Consider the following 16,011-nt stretch of genomic DNA (forward strand, 5'->3'; position numbering starts at 1 on the left):
GTGAGCCAAAAAGGAAGCCAAGAAGTCCGGGGTTATCTGAGCTGGAAAGAGAACTATGTCATTCACACTGATTGATATTGTCTTGTGGATGAAGACCTCTTGCAGCTCAACAAATATGTCAAATTGTGGGTTGAGAATTCTCTTCTGAAAATGTAGGAGAGAAAATCCAAGCGTGAAGGTTCCGGGTACGAAAGGAGGAAGCGAATGTAGTCCAACCTTCCACTTTCTGATACAGCTGTGTAGACCACAGGGGGTGTAGTCTTGATCTCAGACGAAGAAGTAATGGGTACCATGGGTTATTGGGCTAAAGTGGTACTATTAGCACAGTTGGCCCCGAAAAATTCTGAAAGATATTCAAAGCCTTCTAAATCAAACTCATCAGCGGGAATAGATAAATAGACGACCACCTGTTCTAATTTAGGTTCAGAGTATCTCTTGTTACTGCTCAGGAGTCAACATTAGGAGCTATGTAGAGAGAAAGTTGGTAGTTCTCTTTCATAGCAAATGGTTCTATCTGGAGATCCGGCACTAACTCCAGGATCTCCTGTAAAGACTTTTTGTCCAGGGTCCTCTCAGTCTGCAGGAGTCTGCCTGGATAGGCTTTCCGCCACTACATTGAGTAAACCCGGCAGGTAGAATGGGAAGAGAAACACACACCTCTCCTGAAGGAACTTCTAAATTTGAGTCACTGTATTAAGGAGTCTTGAGCATGATCCCCCTTTCATGAAGCAACAGACTGCAACCTAGTTGTCTATGAAGATCTTTACATGAGAATTTCATCTTGGACAAATCCCCTTCAGTGTCAGAAAAACCACCATTAGTTCCAAACTTCCAACATATTTATGTGAAGTGTTTGAACTGAGGGTACCATTTCCGAAACATGAAATTATCTCCCAAATAACCTTCCCATCCTGATTTGGAAGCGTCTATATGAATTATCATAGAAACTGGGATAGGGACCAAGTGGACCAACTGGGCCAATGCATTTGGTGTAACCCAAGACCTGAGGATTCTCTTGTACCGACTGGGCAGTAGCTCTTGATGGCTTCTCCATTTCCAGTTGAGGTCTTTTAGCATGTTCTTCAACACTCGGTCTATTATGGAGGCAAACTGAATGAAGCCCAAGATTTTTTCCAGTTGTTATTTGGAAAAATAGCGACTCAAACAAAGGACTGTACTCTGTTTAGAATTCTTTGCTGAGATGCTTTTGTAAAGCTTACAGTGGCTGTAACCAGATTCCATTGGAAACCTAACCACTGAAATCCCCTTTCCAGTAACAGTCACGATTTTGCAAAGTTTATCAGTAAACTCAGTTCTTGCAAAACCTCAGTAGTGTATTTGTGACATAACTCTTCTCTCAGACAAACCAATCATCCAGGTAGGATATGACCTAATCTTCCTGCAGTCACATGAGTTTGATCACCCCCTTTACGAGTTTGGTAAACACCCTTGGGATGATGTTAAGGCCAATGGCCACTGCCTGGAACCTGTACAACCCCCTCTAGAGCTAAAAAGCTGAAGTAAGGTTGGAAGGGGTGGGCTATAGGGAATTGCTAATTAGTGACTTTGAGATCTATGGTACAGTTCAAAGCCCATTGGTGTAGTAACTAATGAATCTGTTTTGTTTGTCATCTTAAATGGGTCGCATCTGATGTATTTGTTGAGTTGAGACAGGTGGAAGATTACTCTTCTCTCCGGGAGTCTTTCTTTGTAATGCTGATTAGTCTGCCCAGGGGTATTAGGAACATGCAGCTTTCTATGACTCCTTTCAGGGTCCTGAGTTGGCAAACACTGTGGCTTGGTGAGATTTTATTATTCACGACCCACTGAGACCCAAGGAGACTATACTCTATTCCCACTGAGAAAAATCCAATGTTCCCAAAAACAATGTAGACTACCCCCATCCTGATACTCCTCATTGGCAATATCCCTATCTTCTGCTAGATTTACTGGCTCCCTTGTTCCTTTGGATGACCTCCAGTGGCTTCCTCTAGTCCAAAACAAGTTGGACTGACCTTGATGATTAGTCTCACTTTAGGAGGGGGAATTATGGTGCCTCCTCTCCTCCCAAAAAGACCTCTGTGTAGGTCTTGGCATGGCATGGGACCCAGGAGTAGGTCTCTGAGTGGGAGTTTTAGAAACTGTTGAGGGAATTTATGGGGAGTGCCCTTAAGAAAGGGAGTTTTCTTTCTTTTAAGAATGGACTGATACCCTTTCATCCACTTCTCTGGAAGTGACATGTCCATAGCTGGTGTGTTAGCCTTGAATCGGTTCACAAGGGCTTGAGGGAAGAGCAACTTACACAGCAGATTGCTGAACAAAAGTTCTCCTTCCATTTTTTCTTAATCTAGAGCAGAAAGGACATGGAGCATCCCCCCTGTACTTTGCCTTCGTAAAGAGGCTTGTGTAGCAACTTGACCATGGCTACTGTTGCAAACTTAGAACACCCTGTAGCCCCGACTTCCAAAGATGTCACTACCGATACTAGGTTGAACAGGGTCTGATGGGCACTAAACTCAGAAGGGTGTTTGGAACTAGCAGGAAAAAAAACCCCATTGATTAGTTCCAACTCAAGCATCCTACTACTCGGCTAACTTCTCTGAACCCTTCCTCCTTAGGGTATACTTCCAGAAAGGGGCTATACTCTTTGTGCAAGGTAGTCACCCTTACAAAGCACTTTCATCATAGACTAACATGGTAATTTTGTCAATTTTACCAGAAATTATATTTTCTGGCCGGGCACTGTCATTCTGACCACCGAAGTATTGAACAAACTATGTTCAAGAAGGAACAACCACCCCAAATCTGATGTTGCCTCTGCTAAATTATAGAGAGCTGTCTTATGCATTATTAGAACCACCACCTTTGGGGATAGCTGGGGGTATACTCTGAATCTCCATCTTGAATCTGGAAATTCTACCTGGTTTTCGAACTTGGTCGTCTAATGGCAAATCTGTATATTTACTGTGAACACATAGGACTCTGGCCAGAATGAGCACAAATCACATGGTTCACCAGGATTACCTATAAATCTCCTTTATCTATTTCCATGGCAGAAGAATTTACTGCGCCGTACCCTCCTACTGAGCCTTCAAAACCAGGAACGGAAGGGGGAACCTGAAGGCTCAGCAACAGCCGACACCTTAGAACCGGAAAGAATAGACCTCCTTGGATCTCCCCTTGAAGGCTGAGCCCCAGAAGGACAAGCCACAACCAAATCTGCAGGAACGCAAGAAAGCGACCCTGCTCGAAAATCCCTTGGAAGTTGGTAACTCAAAGGACCACCAACAGCTGATCTGGACATGAAGAAAGAATTCCTACAGGAATCTGGAAACCCGAAGGCTCAACCTCATCTGGATGTCTTGGCTGAAGTGTGTAAGAGCCAAAAGACATGTTATCTGTGCCTGAATGAACCACACCAGAAGTGGGCTGACTATAAAGGGAGAAAATGGAAACTTCAACTATTCTAGCTGTCAGAGAGGCATCTTCCTGGAAAGTGCAAGCATACCCAGTCCAGGACTGATGCCCTGCATAGTGGAAACCTGGATTCCACCTCTGCTGGATCTAGGTCATCCTCAGATTCAAAGTCAACAACCTAGAAAGGGGCCTGGTCCACTAAGGCACTATTTTCAAAATCCATAACTGCTGAATTTAGATCTGAAAAGTCCTTGGTGGGTAAATACTTTGCAGAACCTGCAATCTTAGAAAATTTTTTCGCCGACATAGAAAGGAGGAAAACAACCTCGACTCTACGATGTTCTGTCTCAGGATCTGTATTCAGTGACAAAGGGGAAGGTACTTAAAACTGAAAAAGGGACCTAATTGACAGACAAACACGCATGAAAGACTATAACTGAACCTGTTAATTGACAAATGTAAACAAAGCATAAACACCTTGTTCTTAACTGAATGTTAACACCATAAGAAGTATTACCCATAACTATGAATACCCTACCAAAGAGAAGGAAAACTGAATATGGGTACTTAATAATGCAGCTGCATGACATGTGCATTTCAAAAGGTTGACAAACAGAGTAATAGAAGTTGGGCCCTGTGTATGACATCTAATATCTAGTGAGAATTGGAATGCTGGTTGTTTTATAATACACCATGCGTGATGTCACATGGTTTACGACATGGAGGTTCAGATGTGCTGTGGCCAGTTTTAATGTGCCTGAACTGGCAGGTTTTCCCTACATTCACCGAGTCCATACTGTACACATTGATGCACTAACCCTAGAAGGGGGGAACATTATTTCTTTAGTAATAAGGTTGTATTGGAATCCCTGTCCTAGCTTTAAACAGGGAAGTCCTTGGAGTCCTCACAGAACTTTAACCCCCAAAAAATCCTTCTACGGAAGCTATGAAAACCAATTTTTTTTTCATGCAGGGTAACATTTTAGGCCTAACCTTTCCTGTTTCAAAATCAAGCCTTACTCTTCAAGTATTAGCTAGTGGTTCTAATACATACACCTTTCAATAAGGGTTCTAATGGTACATGGCACCTTCCAAGTTTGAGGTTCTCACATAGAGCTCTCTAACTGAGTGGCTAGTACCTGGACCAACTAACTACCTACATGTTTTGTTCTCTTACAGGTTAAATGTAGAGATTAGTACCTCACCTGCTTAGAGCTAGTGTCTTCATCTCATACGCATTAGTTCCCATATGTCGTGAGTAGTCCATTGAAAAACAGCGTAATGTGGTCTTAAAAATAAAATTCTAAGACTATATATATGTCAATTAGTCTTTAACCCATTTACCCCCAGGCTATTTGGAAATTTCCAACCCTTAACCCCCAGGGGGTTATTTTTTTCCCAGCACATTTTGCAGTATAGTTTTTTAAATTGCTCTAAAAGCCTTAATTTTTGGCATAGAGAGGTCAGGTTGGTCTCATTCTTTTGGAAAATGCCTGAATTTTCTCAAAAAATTATCAAAAATATGAAAAAAAAATTTATAGCATTTTTTTGCAAGGACATACCAGTACGTCCATGGGGGTAAAGGGATGGCTTTTGTGAAACGCACCAGTACGTCCCTTGGGGGTAAAAGGGTTAAGATGAGTTATTTCAGGTATGTAGTTCATTTTGGGTAAGATATATAAATTATCCCAAATTCAAAATAAGGCAGGTAATTAAAGGGATTTTGACGAAGGAAAAATCTATTTATGGGTGAGCTAGCTATGTCGTCCTGATGGAAGTTCCTTTTAGCAACTTCTAGTTTAATATTTCTGCGATTGATATTACAAGAGAATTACTGTCAGGTATCACGGGGTTCCAACCCCCGGAAACGACTATCCAAAGATATCGTGTATAATAAGGGACGTATCCTAAGATAACCATAGACATCTGCACCCCAAACAGACTTTTCCCAGTCTAGTCCACTAAGGGGTAGGATAAGTAAAAAGCCGTTACACATCCTATCACCTTCCAGTGCCCCAATACGGTCCCGCTTCTCATTCCTTTGATCGCAGCTTTTGGCTACAGTTCGGTTGTTTTTGTGGGTGCTTTTTTCGCAGTTTTTTTTTTAAGAATTTTAGTTTGGAATGCCTTCCTCTTCTTTGTCAAAGTTGAGTATTTACCTCTCTTTGCCTTTATTTATGCTAATTTTGGTTACAGGGGGCCTGCTGTTAATCTGTTCGAGTTTGAAAACATTTGCACTTAAATTTGCACATACCTGTATTCAGGATTTGATTTTAATTTTGGATTATCTGACCTTTTAGATAATTCTGAGGATAATCAGCCTTTTTTGGGTTTTATGAAGAAGAGAACAGCTATGTGCCTCAATGGTGGGACAGTCTCTGAGGTACTATTATTGCCCTATTTCAGGTCCATTGTAGATGTACAAGTACAGTACAGTAACTGATAAAAAGGTGATGCTGCTCAGTCAATATTTGAACTCTTCAGTCTTTTGCTCCGAATATGTTAGCAATTTCTGCGGTGTTGTTCTATGAATTGTTTATGAGTGACCTTGTTTGACATTCACTTTGTGTCTCGTGTTGGTGACAATATTTCTTTAGAATCTTGTGAGGTGTGTGTAGGCTGCTTAATCCCTCTCTAGGAAGTGAGTTTCATGATCAGATTGAAATTCTTAAGTGTAAATGAAAAGTTCATCTATGCCCAAAGAGTCTAGTGCTTATAAGCATATGGTTGCTACATTTGTCAGTACAGTAGGTTAAGAAATTTGTAAATGTTGGGATCACTGGTACGTAATGTTTGCAACGTCACTAAACAAAAATAAAAGTGTACTGTTCTTATGTACAGGATCCCTTAGCATAGAAGGTAGACACTGTACCATAAGATGCAGGAAAAATATAGATCTTTCCACATTACCATCTTTTACCAAGATTTAGCAGATGTAAAACAACTTCAGGCTCTGTGCAAATAATAAAATTAAATCAAGCCCTGTTCTGGACACAAGGAAAATGGTCAGTGGATTTGTGGTCTTTAGTGGCAGTGTCTGAAAAGCTTTCCGTACCAATCAATCTACTCAGACAACCATTTTCAATGATGCTTCATCCATACCAATCTGTTCTACATCTAATCACCTGGAAACTATCGGAAGTATTCCTAAACTTAGGGTTTTCAAAGCCCTCTACTTTATATAGGTTCTAAAAGACAGTCCACCATTATTTTGTATCAAAGACACTGGTATATTTATTTTTAATGGTGTCATTCTAAGAATTTATCAATGACTACAACTAGCTAGGGTAATCTTGTTAAAATTTTTGACTAGGGCCTTTTTGAAAAGAATGTTTATCAATGTTTAATTCTGTACAAAAGTATCTTGGATTAGATTTATAAGTATTATAACTGATGGGTTTGTCTTTTATTATTAAGAGGCCTCCATTAATCAGGTTTATATTTCAGAACTTGAATGTGTGGTTTCATATTTTTTAAAAGGTTTGATTGTTTAATCTTTTATACTCACTTGAACAATTAAATTTAAGTAACCAAAAATGGTGATTCCTAAGGACAAACAATTTTTATACTCATTGGAATAATTAAATTTTAGTAACAAAAAATAGTCTCAGGGGTTTTCCATTTTCATTGTACTGCTAAAGATACAGCTTGACAACTCATACTTTTCTTCCCCTAAGAAATACATATCACGCAACTACCTGTTCCAAGCTTAGAATTTAGGGTGGATCTTCCTTATATGCACGATTTGAAGCTTTAAGCCGTCACCTGGTGTAGTTCAAGTCTTAGAGAAGCTATGCTTTGTTTTTATATCTGCCGACATATGTAATTTTCTATACAGATGAATTTTCATAGTTAATGACTAAAGTTAAGTTTACTTCAAGATAACATGAATCCCCAAAAACCTCTTAAGGGAAATATCAGTGATAACCCCTCCATTAATAAGTTGTAGAAGAATTAAATATACATGTACATTATATTTCATGTACCGAGTACTATCGAGAAGGCAGAAAGCAGTGCAACTAATTCCGAGAGGATACTGCTAAAATCCACTATTTCATTACTCTACATTGTACCAGAGGGTTATAATGTAAGCAATACCCCAAACAAGATGTATGGTACTACTTGTAAGAAACCAACATTACAAGTTAATGTAGACTTGGAAACTTCAGATTTCGGGACATATCTTTGCTAATTAATTGACGAAAAATAATTAATAATTTTGAATATGGTGTCAAGTTTTACAGTGGGACTGTCAAAATTTATTTCTCAGATTCTGGTGCAGAATTGTGGCTTGAAGCTACTTCAGGCCTGGGGTCTTTACGTGAATATATAAACTGTTTTATATTATGATGTGATACATATTTTGATGCATATTGTACTCACTATCGTCATGGGTAGACATTCCCGTATTCAATTAATTCTCATGTTTAATTAGGGCATGCATTTCAGTCATATGTTCAATTAATTCTCGTGTTTATAATTATGGTATATATTTCTATTAATGTGACTCACCGTAAAGAAAACAAAATATTATTATATATATATCTGACAGTGTGGCTTTATAAACCTTGCATTACACCACTGATATAGTTTTATAAATTAAAACTATTCATAAAGTATTTGCTTTAAAGCAACATTGTTAGTTACCTTCATACTTAGAAAAAACATATGGTACTTTCTGGAGAAATACATTCTATGTGATTTACACAGAGGCAAACTGAATAGAAAAAAATATTTTCTAAATTTCAGTTGTCTACTTCTTTTGTCTTTTAAAGAAAATGACATTCATGATATAGACATTTGAAAGCCTCCCTTATTGGTTTTAGTACCTGTGGCTTTAAAAGTAGTGTGTGCTTTTAGTTCTGCAGTTTCCATACCCCCTCAATGGAAATTGTAAAATGGCACAAAGTCCAGTAATATGGATCTTTCATTCCATAAATAGTAAGTCTTCCTAGAAAAATTGGGATTAGTGATGCAGTTTGGTTTGAGAGAGGTTACGGTGTTATTCCTCTTGCTTTGAGGAACTTCTCAACTGCTGTATGTATGTACCATATATGTTTGTAATTTATTCATCATCTTTAAGATTTTCTTCTCTGGAATCCCACACAGAAGAGGCATTTTTTTTTTAATATAAGCTTGCTCAGAGAGATAGAATTTTTGCTTAATCAGTTAGTGTGTATCTATCGAATAATGATGTAATTGGGTTACACTAAAGAACTTGACTCATCATCTCCCTTAGCCATTTTTTCTCTTTAGTAGCAGTGACAGTTGACCTACTGCAGCATCAAAATAACAGTATTAATAATTGAGGATTAGGACCTATATACACCAAACACTAGAGATCTACTAGAGATCTGTAATATTATTGTATCTACATTGGTCCAGTACTGTTTTACATATACTGTAGACCTAAATACTTTTAATATTATTATTATTACTATCCAAGCTACAACCCTAGTTGGAAAAGCAAGATGCTATAAGCCCAGGGGCTCCAACAGGGAAAAATAGCCCAGTGAGGAAAGGAAATAAGGAAATAAATGAAGAGAACAAAATAATAAATCATTCTAAAATAAGTAACAACGCCAAAACAGACATGTCACATATAAACTATTAACAACATAAAAAACAAATATGTCATAAATAAACTATAAAAAGTCTCATGTCCGCCTGGTCAACAAAAAAGCATTTGCTCCAACTTTGAACTTTTGAAGTTCTACTGATTCAACTAATCGATTATTATTATTATTATTATTATTATTACTATCCAACCTACAACCCTAATTGGAAAAGCAAGATGCTATAAGCCCAGGGGCTCCAATAGGGAAAAATAGCCCAGTGAGGAAAGGAAATAAGGAAATAAATAACTGAAGAGAACAAATTAACAATAAATCATTCTAAAAAAAGTAACAACGTCATAACAGATATGTCATATACAAACTACTAACAACGTCAAAAACAAATATGTCATATATAAACTATAAAAAGACTCATGTCCGCCTGGTCAACAAAAAAGCATTTGCTCCCACTTTGAACTTTTGAAGTTCTACTGATTCAACAACCCGATTAGGAAGATCATTCCACAACTTGGTAACAGCTGGAATAAAACTTCTAGAGTACTGCATAGTATTGAGCCTCGTGATGGAGAAGGCCTGGCTATTAGAATTAACTGCCTGCCTAGTATTACGAACAGGATAGAATTGTCCAGGGAGATCTGAATGTAAAGGATGGTCAGAGTTATGAAAAATCTTATGCAACATGCATAATGAACTAATTGAACGACGGTGCCAGAGATTAATATCTAGATCAGGAATAAGAAATTTAATAGACCGTAAGTTTCTGTCCAACAAATTAAGATGAGAATCAGCAGCTGAAGACCAGACAGGAGAACAATACTCAAAACAAGGTAGAATAAAAGAATTAAAACACTTCTTCAGAATAGATTGATCACCAAATATCTTAAAAGACTTTCTCAATAAGCCAATTTTTTGTGCAATTGAAGAAGACACAGACCTTATATGTTTCTCAAAAGTAAATTTGCTATCGAGAAACACACCTAAAATTTTGAAAGAGTCATACAAATTTAAAGAAACATTATCAATACTGAGATCCGGATGTTGAGGAGCCACTGTCCTTGACCTACTTACAATCATACTTTGAGTTTTGTTAGGATTCAACTTCATACCCCATAACTTGCACCATGCACTAATTTTAGCTAAATCTCTATTAAGGGATTCACCAACCCCAGATCTACATTCAGGGGATGGAATTGATGCAAAGAGAGTAGCATCATCTGCATATGCAACAAGCTTATTTTCTAGGCCAAACCACATGTCATGTGTATATAGAATGAAAAGTAATGGGCCAAGAACACTACCCTGTGGAACACCGGATATCACATTCCTACACTCACTATGGTGCCCATCAACAACAACTCTTTGAGATCTACTACTTAAAAAATCAATAATAATGCTAAGAAACGACCCACCCACTCCCAACTGTTTCAGTTTGAAAACAAGGGCCTCATGATTAACACGGTCAAAGGCAGCACTAATATCAAGGCCAATCATACGAACTTCCCGACCACAATCAAGGGATTTCTGTACTGCATTGGAGATTGTAAGAAGGGCATCACATGCTCCAAGGCCTTTACGAAAACCAAATTGCAAACTAAGGAATAGATGATTACCTTCAGCAAACCTATTAAGACGTTTTGCCAGAAGACGTTCAAAAACTTTAGATAATATGGGAGTTATGGAAATTGGGCGGTAATCAGAGGGACTTGAGCTACCACAAACACATTTACATAGAGGAGTAACATTACCAATTCTCCAACAAGTGCTAAAAGCTCCTCTTCTTGCTAACTTGCGCAAAATAACAGATAACTTTGGAGCTAAGAAATCTGCTGTCTTTATAAAAAACAAAGGAAAAATACCATTTGGGTCTGATTTTACAGACCAAACATTAATTGCCAAAGTAGCGACCATACATCTATAGTAACGATAATTCACAAATGTATATATCATCTTGATGCTATCTTTAAAATGCTGATAGCAGAAGAATTTAAAGAGGTGAAGATGAAATCATGTATGATGAATTTCCAATATTTGATGGTACTGTATACATGGTTAAAAAAGACTTTTCACACAATGGTTATACAACTTGTACAAAAATTTATCACCGAACTTTGCCCTATACAGGGTTTAATAGCAAATGTTTTGCAGATAATTATAAGTTACATGTACAATAAATTAGTAAATCATTTTGGCCTAAAAAAGAAACAACTGTTGCTATGTCAGACTATTCTTAATCATTTAATTAATGTATAAAAGTTTAAATTTATTTCTAAAACTTAGTTTTAAAAAGTTGTCAAAGCATGTAGGTAGGAAATCTTATTTTAAGGATGACTTCCATCAGTAATGCTTATCAAACACAGCTTCTCTGAGCAAAGGTGCAAATTATAACCATATTTTTGTAGCATGGATATTGGATCTTACACATAATAAAACAAGCAGGTAGCTGAATTGGAGCCTGGTAGTTTAGTTCAGGCTCTCAGAATGACTTATTATTAGCTCTGATTTTGAAAACTACCATTCACCTTCAACCAATTAAACTTAGTCTAACTTAGAGACATAAATTTTGTACTGGTAGCATTGTGCATCATCTTCACTGGTTGGTGAGCATGCAGCAAAAAAAAATCACAAGATTTTACTTTGGCCGTGAGAAACTGAAATTTTGGTCCTTTCTAAACCCCTCAGTTCTATTTAAAGCCCTCTCATACAATCTTTAAATGGTTTCTCTTCACATTGGTAGTTACCACTAGGATATATTTAATTTTTATGCAAAGGTCAGAAACCTATTTCCTCTAAAATATCCTCATTCCGGAAGCAAGTACAGTATACATGTTTATAGTTACATATTAAAAATTATAGATAAAAGTCACTACATAATTTAAGGGCTTCATCAATATAGAAAGTGTAAGGAAGAGGAGTTAATTACATATCCGAAGTTTATGGCAATACATAATGTTATTCTGTACTAGGATTTTAAAACAAACTTAAATTTTGAGTACATCAAATGAATACAACTTTTTTTTTTTTATAGAATAATTGAAAGCAATGCTAAGATTTATATATGATTGTTGAATATCAGAAAAACAAATACAGTATAGTATGGTGTAGTGGCATTTATATTTTCTTACTGAAGTATTAAACATTGACTGCTGTTTTCTTTAGTAATTTCAGGATATCACTGCATCTTAAATCCTAGTCACATCTGTAGATTACTAATAAACCAATGTTTTATGCATAAAACATATTTATGCTATAAATACATTTTGCTTTTCTTATCACAGCTTCCGTCGGCTTTTTGGCGATGAGGAGGGGGGCTCAGGAACTAGTCCAAAGAAGGGTCTGCTCAACCTTGGAAGACCATGAGTGTTTGCTGGACAATTCTTTCAGCAGAGCAGAATGTAAGATGACTTGTTGTAATACAGATAATGGCAGTTCACATAAAGAGGATGAAGATCTGTTATGGCTGTTTAAAGAAGCTAGTAAAAAAAGATGGCCTCAATGGGAATCATCAAGAAGTCCTGCATATGAGTGTGATTTTAGTGAAGGGCATTTAACAGAAAATGAACCTGAGTACTTTAAGAATACCCTTGAAAGTTACCCATTTGAAAGCTACCTGCCTGTGAATTACAGAAATAAAAATAGATATAGTGATAATGCATTTCAAGGGAATTGTTTAAACAGTACAGTTAGAGATGAGCCTTCCAGTAAATATATTCAACATTGTCATACAAGCAGATTTGCTGATCCAGTGTCTCAAAGTGTAAAGGTTGATTACGCTGATTATTCTCTACTTAACAATACATCAGAAAAATTCACTTTATCTTCATTCACAAGGACTGAAAATGAAAATTGTTCATCCTGTATACCATTATCTTTACCTTATGAACAGCATTACTTATTACAGACTGAGTTGTTGTCTAGTCTTCAATGTTTCCCTGAATTACATTTATCAAACAAAAGCTCTGTCAATTGGAATGATTCTAGTTGTGATGAATTTCTTATACCCGAGTTTAATTTTTATAAGTTTTATAAACCCTTATCTACTTTTAATATTGTACATTAATTAAATTTTCTGAAACAAATTAACACTCATGTAAGCCAAGTAATTCAGCAGCATAACATTATCTCAGACATGTAGTTGAGATAAATTTAACTACTAAAATTACTTTCTTTTGTATATATTTTCTTTACTAATGTTTATCAATTTTCTGTAACAGATATTTGAGCCACAGCAAGATTATACCAAAGGCATATTTCTCCAAGTGAAAAGTGAAAGAAAATATAATATAAGGATATATTTTGTATTGAATATTGTGTATAGTACAGAATCTTTATAAGAAAACTATTTTAAGAAAAGAAAATGTATCAGCAAGATGCGTATATTTTATTGAGGTTTGAGAAATTTTGAGGAGACTACAGAAATGTTAAGGTAAATTACAGTAAAATGCCTTTATTTTCCAAAACGTTGGGCCACCGGAAACATACCACAGTACATAGAATGGAAAGCATACAGATGAAAACAAATTTTTATGAATGCAAGCAATACATGGTTTATGGTTTATACGAAGGAAGCTTTTATGTTAGTTGGATATCCATCTTTATCTAATGTTGTGGTGATCTTTGCCCACATATTGTTATGTTATGTGAGAAGCACTTTTTTCTTTTACTGTAATGCAGTACAGTATAGTAGTTATTGAAAATTGTTTGAGGTGGAAAATATTTTTAGAATTTTTTATAGTACAGTACTGTAGTTTGTTTTGGCTAGAAGCTACCTGATGTACAATGAACCATTAACTATTTTTCTTAGTAAATATTGAATTTTCAGGTAAAGTAATGAATTCAAATTGCAGTATTAAGGCTAACAAAAATGAACAGTTGAAGTGCATCTTTTACCATTCAGCATTGTATTGTTAATAGTGGTCATGACTTTGAGCATAATCATCCCCTAATCATGTTCAGTTCATGTTTAAGATTTTATACATACCTTACAAAGTAGCCAGTCTTTTATCACTAATTTTTTTTCAGTTTCTGTTTCTTTAACTTAACCACTGGACAAGTCAAAACATACTTTATGATTATTATAAGGTAACCTTTCAGGTGCTATGCCTAACACCATCATATGTTTAAAACAGAAGCAGCAAAGATAGCCAGTAAATTATCTAACTATTTATAATTTGAGAATTACAATAATGTTCATTTATATTTTTTACATTTTTTTAAATTTGACTATGCTACAATTTTTTATGGGTTATTATTTACAGTAACTTTGAAAATTGGTAATCAGTATCATTCTTTAAAGAAATTTAGATAAATTTAATTTCTCTTAACTAGGCTAGCTATAAGAACAAAGCTATTGTTTTATAATTCTACGGTGTAAATGTAATCACCTTAATTACAATTGTATTTTCCAATTTCCTAAACATTCTAAGTAAATTGATATTCCCTTACTACTGTAATTGCTTTTAGCTAGAAGGTTTTATTGTGATCTGTGGTCTTACTGTGGTAGCCATTTTACAAAAGCATGTCCTTTCATTTTAATAGATATGACATAGACACACCAAATTCATTTCTTGTGACTGTCTTTTATCTAAATGTATTCCTGTAAAATTTAGATTTTGTAATGGTGTTTGAAAAATCTCATGCACATTTATTGCTATTTATATGAACTAGACAATTTTTGGCACTTTTTAGTATCAGTAGTACATCTATGGTTGCCAGTATGCAGTTAAAACAAAAAATATGTTGATTATTCATATATACTTACAGTCTTCATGATTAATCAATATTGTTTATAAACATAGCTTGCAGGTTTGAGTACACTGTACAGACATAAAGGGTAAATTTAAAGGTACTTTACTGTAATTAAGAACTTTGTTATAAAATCATTACATGAAAATAGGTTTATCCATTATATCATATGTTAGTGTTGAATGTTTGTATAAAGATCATGTAATTAATACTGATCTATTGTGTCATATTGTAAAAAATATAATTTTTCTTGTACTTTTGAGTTTAGGATTGTATCGATAGGTATTTTACAGAGCTAGTCTGTAAATTTTTCTGTTAAAAAGATGTGGTTCTCATATTGTACCAGAAAGAGAAAGTTTGTTCTGAATAGAAAAATCTTTTGTTTAAAATTCTTTAATTTAGTTCCAAGAAAAATGTGCATTTCACAATGCTCTTGAAAAGAACACTTTCTCATCCTTGTCAAAAACAATTGTATGTATTAATATAGACTAATATTTCAATACTTTCCAAAGTTCATTGCCATGACACCCTTGCCTCCTAAATATATATTGAAGATTTTTACAGTTTTCCCCACCGGTGCAATGGCTGTCCTGCCTTGCTCTTGCAAAGTATGCATGGCTGTCACCTAAACTGTGTGGTTGTGAGCATGAGGATGCCCTTGTTCTCGTCTTCCACTTCTGACAGGAGTATATCAAGAATGTGAGAACCTGTTGTCCACCAATGTGTGAGAAGGTGGGAGGGAATGCTAATGAACTTTGGTAAGTATTGAAATAAATTTCAATACAATTTTTTTTTATTTTAATCAATCTTACCAAAGTTTATTGTTGCCTACTAAACTAGTCTGGCCTTATAAGTTATATATATAATTTCAAGCAGGTTAGAATGGCTTTTTGAGTAATCTCTTGTATACTAATTGCCCTCAATTGTCAAAGATGTGGTTGAGGCTGGTGTTCTCATAAATGAAAATTTGTTCTACCTAATTGTATGTGTTTATTTGGAAAAATTGAAGGCTTCTCATCTTTGAGAAAATAATAGAAGAGATTTGACCTGAAGTAACTATACTTAGCTGAGAGCTATTGCTGAAAAAGGTTATTCTTTAATTGAAAAGAAATACAGTGATACTTGATATAAAAGCTGTATACAAAATTTTCATGCTACAAAACTAGATGGAAATATTTTTCAGACTCATATTGCGGAAAATGTTTCATGCTACGAAACGAGGTACACTACGAGATTCACCCACTGCAGAGACTAATTCTAAAATTTGTTGACCGCC

At 35.7% G+C, this 16,011-nt stretch overlaps 1 protein-coding gene across 4 annotated transcripts in view; it reads left to right on the forward strand.

Moving 5' to 3' along the window:
• Positions 1–15,521, forward strand: part of Rilpl (Rab interacting lysosomal protein like) — a 474,364-nt gene extending 458,843 nt beyond the window's left edge. For all 4 annotated transcript variants that reach the window (XM_068379106.1, XM_068379107.1, XM_068379108.1 and 1 more), the window contains one exon: positions 12,269–15,521. Coding sequence is in view for 2 of the 4 variants with exons in the window: in XM_068379107.1 (XP_068235208.1) it covers positions 12,269–12,350 (82 nt within the window). In the remaining 2 variants the exon portion in view is untranslated. The remainder of the gene's footprint in view (positions 1–12,268) is intronic.
• Positions 15,522–16,011: the final 490 nt, after the last annotated feature.

Source organism: Palaemon carinicauda, chromosome 8 (genome assembly GCF_036898095.1).
Source record: "Palaemon carinicauda isolate YSFRI2023 chromosome 8, ASM3689809v2, whole genome shotgun sequence".
Lineage (NCBI taxonomy): Eukaryota > Metazoa > Arthropoda > Malacostraca > Decapoda > Palaemonidae > Palaemon > Palaemon carinicauda.